At 34.3% G+C, this 15,659-nt stretch overlaps 1 protein-coding gene across 2 annotated transcripts in view; it reads left to right on the forward strand.

Moving 5' to 3' along the window:
- LOC134802741 (PTB domain-containing adapter protein ced-6) overlaps nucleotides 1–15,659 on the forward strand; it is a 115,483-nt gene that overhangs the window by 14,658 nt on the left and 85,166 nt on the right. The window contains exon 1 of one of the 2 annotated variants that reach the window (XM_063775415.1): nucleotides 8,145–8,328. The exons of the other annotated variant lie outside the window; for it this stretch is intronic. Coding sequence (XP_063631485.1) covers nucleotides 8,231–8,328 — 98 coding nt within the window. The 5' untranslated portion in view covers nucleotides 8,145–8,230. Of the gene's footprint in view, nucleotides 1–8,144; nucleotides 8,329–15,659 lie in introns of those variants that run through there. 2 annotated transcript variants of the gene reach the window in all.

The following is a 15,659-nucleotide window of genomic DNA, read 5'->3' on the forward strand; positions in this document are numbered from 1 at the left end:
TTACTCTATGGTACGATGGAAAATAATTATGCACTACATCTGTACTTATATGTCTTTAATTTTCTTGTAATGTAAACCTATTGTAAATGAATTAAATGATGGATGTCCTTTCTTAACATTTACATATCGTTCGAAACAGTTGGAAAAGGTGAAACAATTTTGTATTTACACGAACACATTGTTAAGGCTGACTCATACTAGAATTGTCCGATTTTGAACCGAGGCGCCCTGCATATCGTTTTTAGGGTTCCGTACTCAAAGGGTAAAAACGGGATTTTTTGTCGTTTTTAGGGTAATGGTACGGAACCCTTCGTGCGCGAGTCCGACTCGCACTTGGCCGATTTCTATAGAAAGCATCACCGTATGTCGGATGCCTCGGTCCGGACCGTCCCGGCGTGAGTCATCCTTTACTCTTCAGAAGTGAATGTGGTATGGACGACTCGGTTATCATCCTGAATATTTACGTGTAGCAAAGCTTGTTAACGATGCACTGGTCATCTTTTTAAGGCACTTGTAGGCAGGAAAAAGATCTTCAAAATCAAACATCAAAATCAAAAATATTTATTGTAATGGTTATATTCTTACAAAGGTGGTACAAATTATTTTTGTTCTCCATATCCTGCCTTACAAAGGCGTAGGTACAATATTGTTAAGTTGTCTTAGAACTAAATACAATTTTACACTTTTAACAATAACTTCCATAGTAATTTGGAATTTCGCGTCTTTTTCTACTGATAAAATTGGTTTGCCGGACCATGTACTAAACAACCATTTTTCCGGCACAGCAACCATAAATTACGTCATTTCAAATTAGGGGGGGGGGGTCTGGACATCGGATGACGGTAGCATGAAGTAGGAGGAAATGGGGTCATTTGAAGCATGATTTTTGGATGATTATAGGGGGGGGGGGGTCCAAAATCGTCAAAAATCGATGACGTAATTTATGGACAGCCCCTGTAAAGACGTATCAACCCGGATTAGACGAATCCCAGCGAAAGTGAACAAAGAAAAGAAAGTAGACTCCTATTAAACGTGCGTCCATCACATAGTTAACTGCCAATTTGAACCTTATCACAATAATATAAGTTCTACTGGCGGTCTATTAAAGGTCCACTGTTCGATCACGCGCGAGGTTTCCCGCCAATTTTGGGTGTCGATTAAAATGATTGTTTAGGTACCTACGTGACTTGTTTATGGTCGGATGTTTGAGTAGACTATAATATACTCTGGCAAACCAACTTTGTCAGTAGAAAAGGGAGCGATTTTAAACATTTGTATGGGAAATTTATATTTTTCGCGCCTACTTTTTCAAAAAAACGCGATTCTAATAATTTTCCGAAAATTTTTAGTTAAATGCCTACCCGTAAAGAAGTTTCACTTACATAGTGGTTCCATAAAACCATACAATGACTTTTTTTTACTTTTTCTTGTCATAGTACGACTTGTTTTAATCAACGTATACCTATAAATATGTACATATATATATATATATATATATATATGCGGTTTTCTAAGGGGTTTCCTAATAAAAATTAAAAAAAATACTCCCCCTTTCCACAGATCACATTACAACATCGTATTTTATTTACCAGGAAATTCAAAACAATATGACGCACTATCCCAAAAGTCCAAACCGCGCTATCACTGCTAAAGTCCGCTACGTCACTGTATCACTATTAATTAATTCACAACCGTATTTTAAAGACAATAAGGTCCACCTTCGATCAGTTAAGTTGGTGTTTATAGTCCGGCGGATGACACTGCGTGGTACACGCTTGCACACTCTGACCCGTTTGATGGTGTTATGCAACATGTACAAATTTAGTGCATAATTATTTTTCATCATATTTTCACGGAAACGTACGTACGTGTCTTAAATTGCTATTTCGGTCAGTCTCGGTACAAAAAGTACTGAGGTTCACTGAACTAGCATGACAAATACGAACGTTTCCGAGAAAATACGATGGAAAACAATTATGCACTATGCACTACATCTGTATTCATATTTCAGCCATGACACTTAGCATTTAGTTTTAGTATTGTGCGAGCACGTAAATCATTTTTAATTGTGATACTTTGTAGGGAGATGGTAGGGTCATGTTACTAAATATAATTAATTATTTTAGCTGATATAGTTAGACCATAAAAAGTCTGCAGCGATTTTGATAGCCCACGCAGTGTCATTTTAAACGTCAAACTTCTATGAAATTATGACGTATACATAACACTTACACTGCGTGGGCTATCAAATCCGCTGCAGACTTTGTTTGGTGCGACAATAACAGATCCCCTTTAACGCGACACGCGTCACCAAAATTGCTACACTATTGCTGTTGTTGTTATTGTATTGTTGGGTTTTATGACAATAATTACACTATAATATAAACTTTCGCGTTTTGAACACATATTAACTCACATTTATAGACGGGTCTATCGCGAATTTATTTTATTACCTTTATTTACTGACGTTTCGACGCATGTGTACTGGTCGTGGTCGCGGCTAAAATAAATTCGCGATAGACCCCCCGTCTATAAATGTGCGTTAATTAATTACATTGTAGGTATACATATCAGATAACTCTTGTTGTTTCTAAGTTTATAGCGTATGACGTAGATTTTATGGGTGTCTTCGTTAAAGTAAATAAAGCAATACTTTATTTATTTAGTTAATTTGTGTGCGATAGTGAAATTTTATCACGTGAACGCTGTTTTATGAATGTTAGTTTACATTGGGTGTATCAAATGCCGGTAAAGTCAGTGCATTTAGGAATTCAAGTGACGCTTAGTTCGTTACATGGATTACGAGTTAGGTATTAGAAAAAACCGGACAAATGCGAGTCGGACTCGCCCACCGAGGGCTCCGTACTTTTTAGTATGTATTTGTTGTTATAGCGGCAACAGAAATACATCATCTGTGAAAATTTCAGTCTAGCTCTCACGGTTCATGAGATACAGCCTCGTAACAGACAGACGGACAGTGGAGTCTTAGTAATAGGGTCCCGTTTTTACCCTTTGGGTACTAAACCCTAAAAATTAAACTATTTTTATTTTAAACGCTTTGTTGTTTTGCAAGAACGTAGATTTAGTGTTGTTGTTACAGTGAAAGCACTTTCTATTGATAGTTTTTTATACATAGTTTTTTATTGCAGTGAGTAATTGATTTCTTTATCTACTTATCCAACCGTGACATTTTTCCTAGGAAGATAAGAGATTTGAGATAAGTAGTACCTATTACGGTTTGTATACACAAATTTTCGACCCTCTAGCCTAGTGAGCTTGCCTACAAAGCGAGGTACGGGTTTGGAATCCTCGTCAGGGATTGTTTTGTGTATTTTCAAAAAATATTTGTTTATTTATAATATACCTAAGTAATTAATATCGTCGTCTATGGTAACACAACACACAAGCCTCTTCTTGAGCTTACTGTAGGACCAAATCGATCTGCTTAAAATTGTAATATTATAAAGGCGAAAGTGTCTGTCTGTTTGTTACCTCTTCACGCTTAAGCCGCTGAACCGATTTAATTGAAATTTGGTATAGAGATACTTTGAGTCCCGGTTAAGGACATAGGATAGATTTCGGAAATCATCCCTGAAGAGAGTGCCAAGGCGGGGGGGGCGAATTGAATGATTGCTATTAGCATTATCCAGGCGCTATAGGTATAGGTATATGGATAATGCTTATTGCAATCAATTAGTGACAGCAGCTAAAGTAGGTACTTTAGCTGCTGTCACTAATTCCACGCAGACGAAGTCGCGGGCAAAAGCTAGTTGTCCTATAATGTCATAAAAAGTGCCAAAGTACAAGGTACTACGCTTTAATTTTTCACTTTATTGGGACAAAGAATCATATCAATCTGTGCAAAAATTTTATGTTTTCATTCAGTTAAGTAATAAAATTGATTCATAATATCTCATCAAAGGAAACATGTGTTTTATTTAAGATCGGTAGTTGCATCTCTTTCGTTTAATTAACATACTTTTATTATAACACAATTAATTAAACATAAAACATTAAATAAGCTTAAGAATAATAATATGAACTATCTGCCAAAATTGATATTCATGTACTTAATATTAGCAAAGAGAATAGATAGTATAGAGGGCTATTGCCATAGTAAATTTTGTAGTCACGGTACATTTACTGCCATCTATCGACACACGATTTAAACTTAAATAAAATTGAAAATGTATAAATTAATCAAAATATGTGTACTTACGGATAAATGATTTTTAATTTTTATTGTTCCATACTGACCCATCTTCGTTCACTAATATGTGTTAAAATTGTTAAATATCAAACGGTGTCGTCAACGCCATCTAGCCGAGAATAGGCCAAAGATATGGCGCCATCTATTCGAGAATGACTTTTTTTTGATTTCCGAGGCGCGTTTTTTTCTTAGACTTTATTTATCTTATACGGAGTTACATATATCTTTGATATTAGGAAAGTAGAACGCTTTCTACGAGGACATTAGGAAGGACATTAGGCCACGTAACAGAACCCACGTCATAAAGTTAACGAAGTCGTTAAATAAATGTCATAATTATGCTAATGAATTGGCCAGTTAAGGACTAAAGTAATTTTTAAAGTACTTGAGGAAAACATTGAACGAATTTACGGCGTCTACCGTCTTCTGCTACAGTTGATTTCATAAATATGTATAATTTTTGTCACTTTAATTCATTACAATAAGATGAAAAAATGTATGCAATATAGCCAAGAAGAGAAGAGTTGGTGTTGGTAATAATAATAAGATTTTGTAAGTGTTTTTATATTTTACTTTAATATTCATATTACAAAGCCCTAACTTAGGTTAGGAGGGTTTAGGTCTTAGGACCTATAAGATAAATAAATAATAAGAAGAAAAAATTGTGTAGTCGTGATTTCCTAGTTCTGCTGATCTTAAATCATTCCAGTAATTCGATTCTTCCGATATCGTCATTAATACAACTTAACATGATAAATATAAAGTCTCACAAGTATTCTCTATATTGCTTACTGTATTGTGATGTGCAACAGAGTATTCTTGTATTGTTAGGGATTTTTTTAAATCGTATAACATATTTGTTTTAAGCTTAGGTCAACATTGACAGGAAATTTTGCAGATGTAAACACTCATTTTGTCGTAGATTTTCTGGGAAAATGCATTAATTTGGATGGTGTTTAGCAAAAATGAGTCATCCCACATTAGGGTTTCTGGTTTCTCGACCTTTTTTATTTCTCGAGGCACGGGAATTCTCGACCAGGATTTCTCGAGTTTCTCGAGTATCTCGAGAAATTTTGAAAGTTTCAAGAAACACCTTGTTATTTTAAATTTTTTGCTTTAATCCAAATCAGACTCATAGGAGTCGTAGGTCAGATCAATAATCAAACAAATGGCAAATTTTTAGCTACCAAAAATTGCCCTTAATTATCAAAATTCAACAACAAAAAAAACTATAGGTGCAGGCGTGCGCGCCGGCGGTGTGATATGCTATACCTAGTGTATTTCTTTAGGTATTTAACAAAATGTACTTAAGTAAACCACAATATTGTATTTTTACCATCCAAATTGAGGCAAGAATATTCAAGTTTTTCGAAGTAGGGATAATATGAATACTTAGGTAGGTACTCAACGTAACAATGAAGCTGCTAATATTGTGCTATTTTGCTAGTAGGAATAATATGTATCGGGATGATTTGATTTATCAATAGTAATTTAGTTTTCTAATATTTTGTTATTACATGGCCATATAATTCGTATTTTTAGCGTTAGAAAGAAGATAAGCGATCATGACGTGTAATTCACGGCAAATATGTAACAATTATAAATCATAATATACATATATCATACGATCATTTATATCATTTTGCTTTCATAAGTAACAGTTTCTAAATTTTTAAAACCTGTTTCAATAGAAATATCTTGACGTGTCTAGATTGTTGACCTTTTTTCTAATGCTAAAAAACGAAGTACCTACCTATAGTAATAAACATAAAACGAGACAAATTATGTAGACATTTAAGGGTAGTAGTTTAAAAGTAAAACGGAAAACCGAAAGCAGTTCTTTATTTGGTTGGGTAACTAATAAGTGTTTTAGGTTAGGTACCTCAGGTACCTGAAAATGTAAAAAAAACATGGTTTACATTTATAACTGCTTAAAGAAATACACTATAGACACATCACGTCTTTATACGCGTGTTTCTTGTTAGTTTATCACAAGAGATTTATTTCTCGAGTTCTCGAGTCATTGAGATTTTTTTCCCGTCTCGACGAAGGACAAATTTCTCGAGATTTCTCGCCTCGAGAATTCTCGAGCAGAAACCCTATCTCACATCCATTTTGCAATAAAATGTCAACTTTATGCGTCAATTTTTTGAGTTGACATCTTATTGAAAAATTAATGTGGGTTGACACATAATTGCTTAACAGCATTTTGTACCAAATAGCAACACTGTCTGTCATTTGTAACACGTGACTTACAGGTAAAATGTACAGTTGTATCAAGTTCTACACACTATCTTTGTCGCCTGATATTTTTTAAACTAATAATTTTATGCAATTATTTTACAATCGAATTAAAACAAACTTAACACTATGCTGGACACTACTCTTGACAAAATAGTAAAAAACAATGGGATTTCGCCTATAGGCGTCTAGTGTCCACCAAGGTGCTAAAATACTGTTAGGTCAACTCTCAAATTTGCCAAAATTTTCTTTAAGTAGGTAAGCCAAATACCTAATCAGTTAGTTACTCAAAAAAAATCGGGCAAGTGCGAGTCGGACTCGCGCACGAAGGGTTCCGTACCATATAAAAAAAAAAAACAAAAAAAAAGCGAAAAAAAAACGGTCACCCATCCAAGTACTGACCACTCCCGACGTTGCTTAACTTTGGTCAAAACTCACGTTTGTTGTATGGGAGCCCCATTTAAATCTTTATTTTATTCTGTTTTTAGTGTTTGTTGTTATAGCGGCAACAGAAATACATCATCTGTGAAAATTTCAACTGTCTAGCTATCACGGTTCGTGAGATACAGCCTGGTGACAGACGGACGGACGGACGACGGACGGACGGACGGACGGACGGACAGCGAAGTCTTAGTAATAGGGTCCCGTTTTACCCTTTGGGTACGGAACCCTAAAAAAGAAATGTTGTGGCGCGATTTCCTGGTAACGGATTTTTCCATACTAACTAAGTTTATACGAAATAATTTGGTATGTTTGCTTGGTTAGAACCAAGACTACATTCTGTCCGGATTTAATCTAAATCCAGGTATTATGTGCTTTAATTATAAACCAAACAAATGAGATGTCTGACACATACTATTAGCGAACATGAGCTGCTCTATAGTTACGTGTGAGCTAATTATGTACTACATACACTGAACATACAACATACCTACATTGTTTACTACAGATACACGTACGAATTAATTAATTAAACAACCAGGATTTTCCTTATTGTCCATATCTCTTGAAACAGTTGACACTTACACATTCAAGCCACCGTAACATTTTCCTTGCTTCAGAATCTTAAATCGTCGGTTGAGAATACGTTTGTGCCATATCCATTTTTGGCAAAATCGTTTTTTAATGATTCCAAAAATAACAAAAAAATGCTATAATTGATAGTAATCGGTTTTTGAAAAAAAAAAAAAAAATTCTGAAGAATATTGTGCCCTATCCGCATTTTGTTATAGGATAATTAGTATAATTACACTCTTTTATCAATTCTCTTATATCAATTAACAGAAAATTATCACAAAAGTGTGACATTTATCACAAAACGTTTCTGTCAAAAACGGATATGGCAATATTAAAAATGTTTTTATTTTGTGATTACCACTATATTTACATGGATTGATGGATTTGTATGGTACTATAAATAGTAAACATATGTGCCTAAATGATAAATAAGTTCAATATTTCCTAAATGTAAAACTTTCCGAAAAATATTTTTTTTTTGCTTCTTTTCGCTCTCCTGCAAACCAATGTAAGTGGCGTATGGCACAAACGTATTCTCCGACGAAATGTTTATTTAAAAAATAATTGTTGCGTTTCATCTTGCATAAACGCATTCAATTATCACAGCCGTGTTATCCTACACGAGAGGCGCTCATCATTACATTTACACCAATAGCCAGGCCAATCATTCAGTCAGTGCGCCGCCGGACGGCTGGGTCGACGCGTGTTGTGTGCCAAAACCTAGTATCCAAGTCTTGAAAATTTTTAAAAAAGTGTGTCAAAATGGCCGATGGTGAAATGCCACTTGTCAGGAGTTTTGGAGGGAACGAGGTTGAATTTGGCGCGAACGCGAACGGGACCAAGGTCACTAAGAATTCGAGGTTAGTTTTTGTTTTTCAAGGTTGGCATTATTGTTTATGTTTGGTTTTTCATTCTGTTTGTGTTGTGGGTATTGGAAATAATGTGTTTTTCAATGTGAATGACTACATCGTATTGTAATATCGATTGGAAAGCTGAAACGCGGTTGCGGCTTACTCAACAGTCGAATGGTTATGTTATGTATGGACTTGAGCATACATACGTAGATATTTTCTGTGATTACGTTTATTACATTACTTAATTACTTATTACAAAGTTTTGCCGGTTTCTCAACTATTTTCACTATCCTTTTTAAACATCTTTCATTTCATTACGCATTTTGACATTAGTAATCAGTTGTTTAAACCTCTAGGTATCAGATTCAATTTAATAAATTGCAAAGAAATTTAACTTAAAAAAAAGAAACATTTCAAAAACCACGTCCATAACTTCGTAGTAAAAAAAAACTTAAGAAACCTTACATTCCTTGTTTTTTTTTTGATAATCTAGAAAGGATGATATTATGCAATGCAAATAAATAGTTACAATAATGTAATGTCTAAGGATACTGGTAATCAGTGTGTACATCTTATTGAACAATAATGAATGTACTGTTGATGGAACACTTAGTATTTGCGTTGCACATAAATTATCCATATCCGATCCGACATCCGACCCCAGTATGATAATGCGGTAAAACGTGGGTAAAACTGTTGAAACGTAAATATATAAAAACAAACAATATTGTAAGTAGGTACTAACTAGGTGGTATAGGGTAGATACATGTATTATACAATACTCTAAAAAAAGATTAATACTTGCCGCTAATACCTGGTTTTATGACATTTCTTTCGCCGTCCAGGCTAGCCTTCTTTTGAATTCACTCCCTCTAAATATTAGACAAGCTCCAAGTAAGTTTTCTTTCAAGCGGATGTTACGTAAGCATTTGCTAAAACAAGAGTTCGAATAATATCCATCATTATTATATAATTTATAGTATGTGTTTTATATATATGTGGTTGTATATATATATTTTATATATTTATGTAGTTTATAAGTATAGTTTGCTTTTTTTAATTCACTGAATATATTTCTCTCTCCGCACCATTTGTAGGTATCTCTGTTTGGCCCTATGGTTGACTGGTAGAGAATGCCATTTGGCATTAAGTCCGCCTTTTGTACATTGTTGTATATATTTTGTGCAATAAAGTTTAAATTAATAAATAAATAATACCTACCTATTATTAGCAGTAGCAAAATAGTGCAGTCATAATCATATTCATAAGTACCGGATTTGGAAAGTAAACCAGTGACACATATTAAAAACCGGACAAGTGCGAGTCGAACTCGCCCACCGAGGGTTCCGTACTTTTTAGTATTTGTTGTTATAGCGACAACAGAAATACATCATCTGTGAAAATTTCAACTGCCTAGCTATCACGGTTCATGAGATACAGCCTGGTGACAGACGGACGGACGGACGGACAGCGGATTCTTAGTAATAAGGCCCCGTTTTTACCCTTTGGGTACGGAACCCTAAAAACGGATTATCATAAATAATCTCTTCTGAAAAAACTTACTTTAACACGTGAAATTTGATTGTAGTGTTTGATATTTTAAACCAAGTTTATCTTTCATTTATCACGTGACAAATACAAATGAGTTCCACAAAGACTGCAAGTCATAGGGATCTGACCTTTGCACTTGTCTGTTTTGGTCGTATATTTAGCCGCGCTCGCGCACGCATCTCTCGCGTGGTTCAACATAAACTCGTTTGATATACCTACTAATATTACTGTCAGATTAAATGATTTGTAATAAAATATTACTCGCAGTTCATGTGATGTCCGGAAATATGTGACGTTATCTATGAAAAGGAACCTTATTGTCGATGATGCTCCGATGTAAATAGAATGCCGCGCGACGCTGTGCGGCGTAAGCGCCATCGACAATATGGTCCCTTTTCATAGATAATGCCCCATATTACGTAGTTCTTATGAAAGAATTAAAATCTTTGTGAAATTTATTTTATTTTATTTTATTTTTTTATTTTATTATTTATTTTGATCTGTTAAAAGCTTTAGACATTGACAGCTGTTATTACCTCTACATAATATGTCTTAATTCCTCGCATGTATTTGACAGGTGTAATTTGGTTTGGTTTTAATTTAAGCTGAAACAAGCATATGCATTAATTTCGGCTGACCAAGATAATTAGAGTTAGACCAAGAAAAGTCTGTAGCAAGTGTTATTTATACGTTATAATTTCATATAAATTTGACATTTAAAATAACACTGGCACTGCGAGGGCTGTCAAAATCGCTGCAGCAGACTCTTCTTGGTCTAACTCTAGCAAGTAAATATTTAAATAAATAACAATATGTCAAAACGATTTTTTCTATCTGTGGAACTGTAAAAGTCAAATAAACATTGTAAAATTATTCATACCTACCTTATTAAAATTTCCACCCTGTACATTAGACACTCATATATCATAATTTATTATGATATGAGTAGACTACATGACTGCTTTCCTTGTTTTGCTTTCCTTGTTAAATCTTTATTCTTAATAGCTTCTGTCCGCTACTTCGTAGGCGTGGAATAATGATGATGATTGATAAAAAAATAATAAAAAAAATAAAAATAAAAAAAAATAAAAAAAAAAATGAAATAAAAAATAAAATAAAATAAAAAATAAATTAAAAAATAAAATAAAAAATAAAATAAAAAATAAAATAAAAAATAAAATAAAAAATAAAATAAAAAATAAAATAAAATAAAAATATGTATAATAAAATTCATTTATTTTGGACAATAAAATCCATATAACGTATAACTACTATCTTATAACACTAAGATTAAATTTAAAATTTTAAAATGAAAATTGTCAACATTGTCTAGATTACAATTAAAATAAATAAATTAAATTACAACCGTTAAATTTTTGAATTAAGAACTATCCTATGTCCATATCCGGGTCTCAAAATCTCCATAGTCTCCATACCAAATTTCATCTAAATCGGTTCAGCAATTCATGCTAGATAGTTACTTTCCAATTTATAATATTACTAGGGATTACGACACAGTTCTTCACGTGCTCACAGATGGTATGTTCTACTTGTATGACAACATTGACAACCCATTCACAAGTAATTTCGTCTTCCTCTCCTATTTAGGTCAGATCTTGTGAACTATTTGGGGTACTATTATATTATTCTGTTCACACATTCATTCGTTCATTGCTTAATCAGCTACATGTATGGTGTTTCCTGTATACTATATATAGAATAATGTTGTATATTAATTTATTGGGTTAAGATGATGTCCTTAATTAATTTTATAGGTTGATAATAATAACTCTTGCTACAAAAACATGCCAAAAAGCAATAAATAAAAACAACTTAAAATTACAATTAAACTAAATACAAACTATTGTAAATAAAACTAAACTAAACTAAACCTAAAAAAAACTTAAACTTTTGTTTGTTATTTTGTTGCATTAAGCTGGAGACAACAATGAATCATGCAATAAATGATATGAAATTAAAAAAAAAACAGTTTTTTTTTAAATTATGTTAAATGAAAAAAAAATAGTAATCGCACGAAGACATATCTGCTAACTGCTTGATAAAAAAAATAAAAAATAGTAAATCTGATTGTTTAAAAAAACTGTCAAATACCTTAATTACCATAGCAGACGACCTTATTCAATGGTTTTTATAACTATTTAAATTTAAGTTATATTAAATCATAAAGATTTATAGCAACGATTAACAAGAACTAAAATTACACTACTAAAATAAACTAAAACTAAAATTACATGCGACTATTACTAAATTAAAATTAATATTTTTTTCTTTCTCAATATATTCACAATTTAAAAATAATATTTATTTTCTATAATTTTATGTACGTACCTACTTCATGTGGCTTAAAACTTTTTCTTTCCACTTGTATCTTTAGGTATTAAAAAAAAAGTAAACAAAATCTACCCTCAAATGGCTTCTTAAACCAGTTGAGCGTTAAGCGTAAATGAAAACATTACATGATCAAATAATGTAGGTTAAAGTCAGGTCATTCAGTGGCAGATTCAGGTGGTTTTGTATTTGGTTGGTTAATAAATAAATGTTGTAACTACCCGAAAATGTACAAATTATTTGTTTACTTTTATTTAAGTATCTAAAGATACAGAGTATAAATATAAACAGTTAAGAAATACATATTTACCATAGTCTAATAAAACATGGTCTTCCATTCCCAGAGTGACACGGGGCTACGTCACAACAACATGGCCGCTATATATAGCGCTATCGCATATTATCATATAGCTCTGTCGCATGATGACGTAAGCCCGTGTCAGTTAGGTGACCTAGAAAAGACGGGAATGGAGTACCAGGCGGAGTATATTATTATACCATGCATATTTACATTATAAAATCGCTGACTTATTGCTGGCTACATATTACATAAACATTACATATCAAGTAACATGGTATGTAGGCTGAATCTATTCTTAGAAATGCTAATACAATTCAAATCAGCTGTTTATATATTTGATGTCTGAATTTTATTTGAATAGTATTTATTCAAATTAGTGTACAATCGCCATCAGATATATCAGAGCGGCCGAAGTGCTCAAAACATCTGGACACGCACTCTAACGCCTTGACAATAGAGGTTTGTTCAGATATTTGTGGGCGCCTTGGCCGCTTCGATGTATCTGATGGCAACTGTTCCTATGATTCTAGAAGGTATGTTTGCTTGACAATTACCAAGAAATCGCGGATTGTAATGTAAAGTCTAGAATAAATCATGCTCTCAAATTTGACCGCTGAAGTAGGTATTTAAATAATTGTAAACAAACAATTTGTACATTTTCGGGTAGCTATAACATTTATTGGTTAACCAACAAAATACAAAACCACCTGGATCTGTCACTGAACGACCTGACTTTTACCTACATTATTAGATCATGTTATGTTTTCATCTACCCTCAACTGGCTTAAGGAGCCATTTGAGGGTAGATTTTGTTTACTTTTATTTAAATACCTAAAGATATAGAGTATAAGTACCTACATATAAATGACACTGTTCTGTGCCAAATGCGATTGAATTCGTTGCACCTGCAGTTTTCTATGATCTAAGGCAGCAACTGTCTAAATTCGCATGCCGTGTGTTGCAAGGTCTATAGAAGCCTTAAGCTAACCAAAAGATTCGTCATCATCATCATCATCATCATCATCTCAGCCATAAGACGTCCACTGCTGAACATAGGCCTCCCCCTTGGACCTCCATACGTGCCGGTTGGAAGCGACCCGCATCCAGCGTCTTCCGGCGACCTTTAACAAGATCGTCTGTCCATCTTGTGGGTGGACGTCCTACGCTGCGCTTGCTAGTCCGTGGTCTCCACTCGAGCACTTGAGAGCACTGGAGAGGGCTATGCTCGGAGTTTCTCTACGTGATCGAATCAGAAATGAGGAGATCCGTAGACGAATTAAAGTCACCGACATAGCCCACCGGATTAGCAAGCTGAAGTGGCAATGGGCAGGCCACATTGCACGCAGAGAAGATGGCCGATGGGGTCGAAAAGTGCTCGAGTGGAAAGATTCGTCACAACCTAAAAAATAAATAAATATTAGGGGACATCTTACACACATCAACCTAACAAACTAAGCAAAGCTTGTACTATGGGTGCTAGGCGACGATATACATACATACTTAAAATATAGATAATACTTATATACATAGAAAACGAACATGACTCAGGAACAAATATTTGTGTTCATCACACAAATATTGCCCTTACCGGGATTCGAACCCAGGACCATCGGCTTCACAGGCAGGTTCACTACCCACTAAGCCAGACCCTTAGAGCATTTAATAACTAGAGTCGCCTTTAAGAGCTTACCCCTCTGCCGAAAAACTTGCACAATTATGCAAACTTTTGTATGGACTGACGTGGCTATTTAGTATTTGTACGTTACGTACAAACCATGTAGAAATAGCAATACATTTGACGTCCCGCAAAAATCGGCAGACTGTTTCGTACAGAAAATGACAGCCATGACGTCTCCAGTTACTAAATGCTGTAAGGCCAGACCGGTCGTCAAACTGTGTCATTTAAAAACAAATATTCATGACAATATTAGATAATGATAGTTAACAAAAGTGACCCTTTTGAGGTACTTTATGTTGTAATGGTGCCGTCAAGGCGTACCTCAGCTCGGCGTCTAAATATTGATATTAAATATGTATGCTCCGTAAGGTCAGACAGAGGTCAAGAACTACGAAATACAAAATTAATACTAGAATGTAGATTTAGACCTTGGTGTAAAACTAGCACTTAGTTATCTATTGTACTTCTCTGGTTGCAAAAAAATAGATATATATTATTGTACAAGTTATGCAATGCTTCGTGCAAAAAATAAGTTAAAATTATGATCATCTTCGCCTGCGTGGATTGATGATGATCGATATTAACTAAGTACCCTATGTCATGTCCTTCCCCGGGCCTCATACTATCTCCATACCAAATATATCGGATCACCGTATTTATTTAATCATATGGCAAACATATTTTAAGAAAATAGAAACTAATAAAATCAGTTGTCTACACTAAGACCATTCAGCCACTTTATGGCTTCGTCGCTCTACAGGTCTTCGGGAGGACCGGCGACATAGCGCATTATAGAGCAGTCTTGGATAATATGCTGGATGGTTTGGGCTTCCGCACCGCAGCCGCAGGCCGGGGAGTCCACCCACCCACAGCGGTGTTTGTAATAGGTGCAACGACCGTGGCCAGTACGGAGTCTGTTCAGTTTGCACCAGTCTCGTCTAGGGAGGTCCGAACCCATTATTCTGGAGCCAGGCGTAAGTTCACATCCTAGTTTCCCTGCCATTAACAAGCCCCAAGATTTCGTCCACTCGGATCAGCGTGAAGAGTTAACAGACAGACAGAGTCACTTTACGCAGACGTACAGCGCCATCTAGTTAAATGAAATTAAATTTATTTAAGACCAACAAAGGATCAATTTCGTTAGTGACACATTTTAATCTTACGGTTTGAAGTTAATGTTTGGGATGTTTTTGATTTTATTTAAAAAAGTTATTAATGTAATTTTACTCATTGGGTAACGCACTTTCGATATCAATTTGAAGTTTTCTGATATCTGTTATATTTACGGAATTATCGCTTGGCTAAGTTTAGTTACGAAATGTTTATTCTGTAAAATCTATTGTTTTTATTTATTATTAAAACATGACCAAATTGCATGTGCAGATGCAGAATAATTGCGTGCTTCATGAAAGAGTTACACGCGGCCATTATGAAATAAAGTGAAGGTTAAATCATCCT

This window comes from Cydia splendana, chromosome 25 (genome assembly GCF_910591565.1).
Source record: "Cydia splendana chromosome 25, ilCydSple1.2, whole genome shotgun sequence".
Taxonomy (NCBI): Eukaryota; Metazoa; Arthropoda; class Insecta; order Lepidoptera; family Tortricidae; genus Cydia; species Cydia splendana.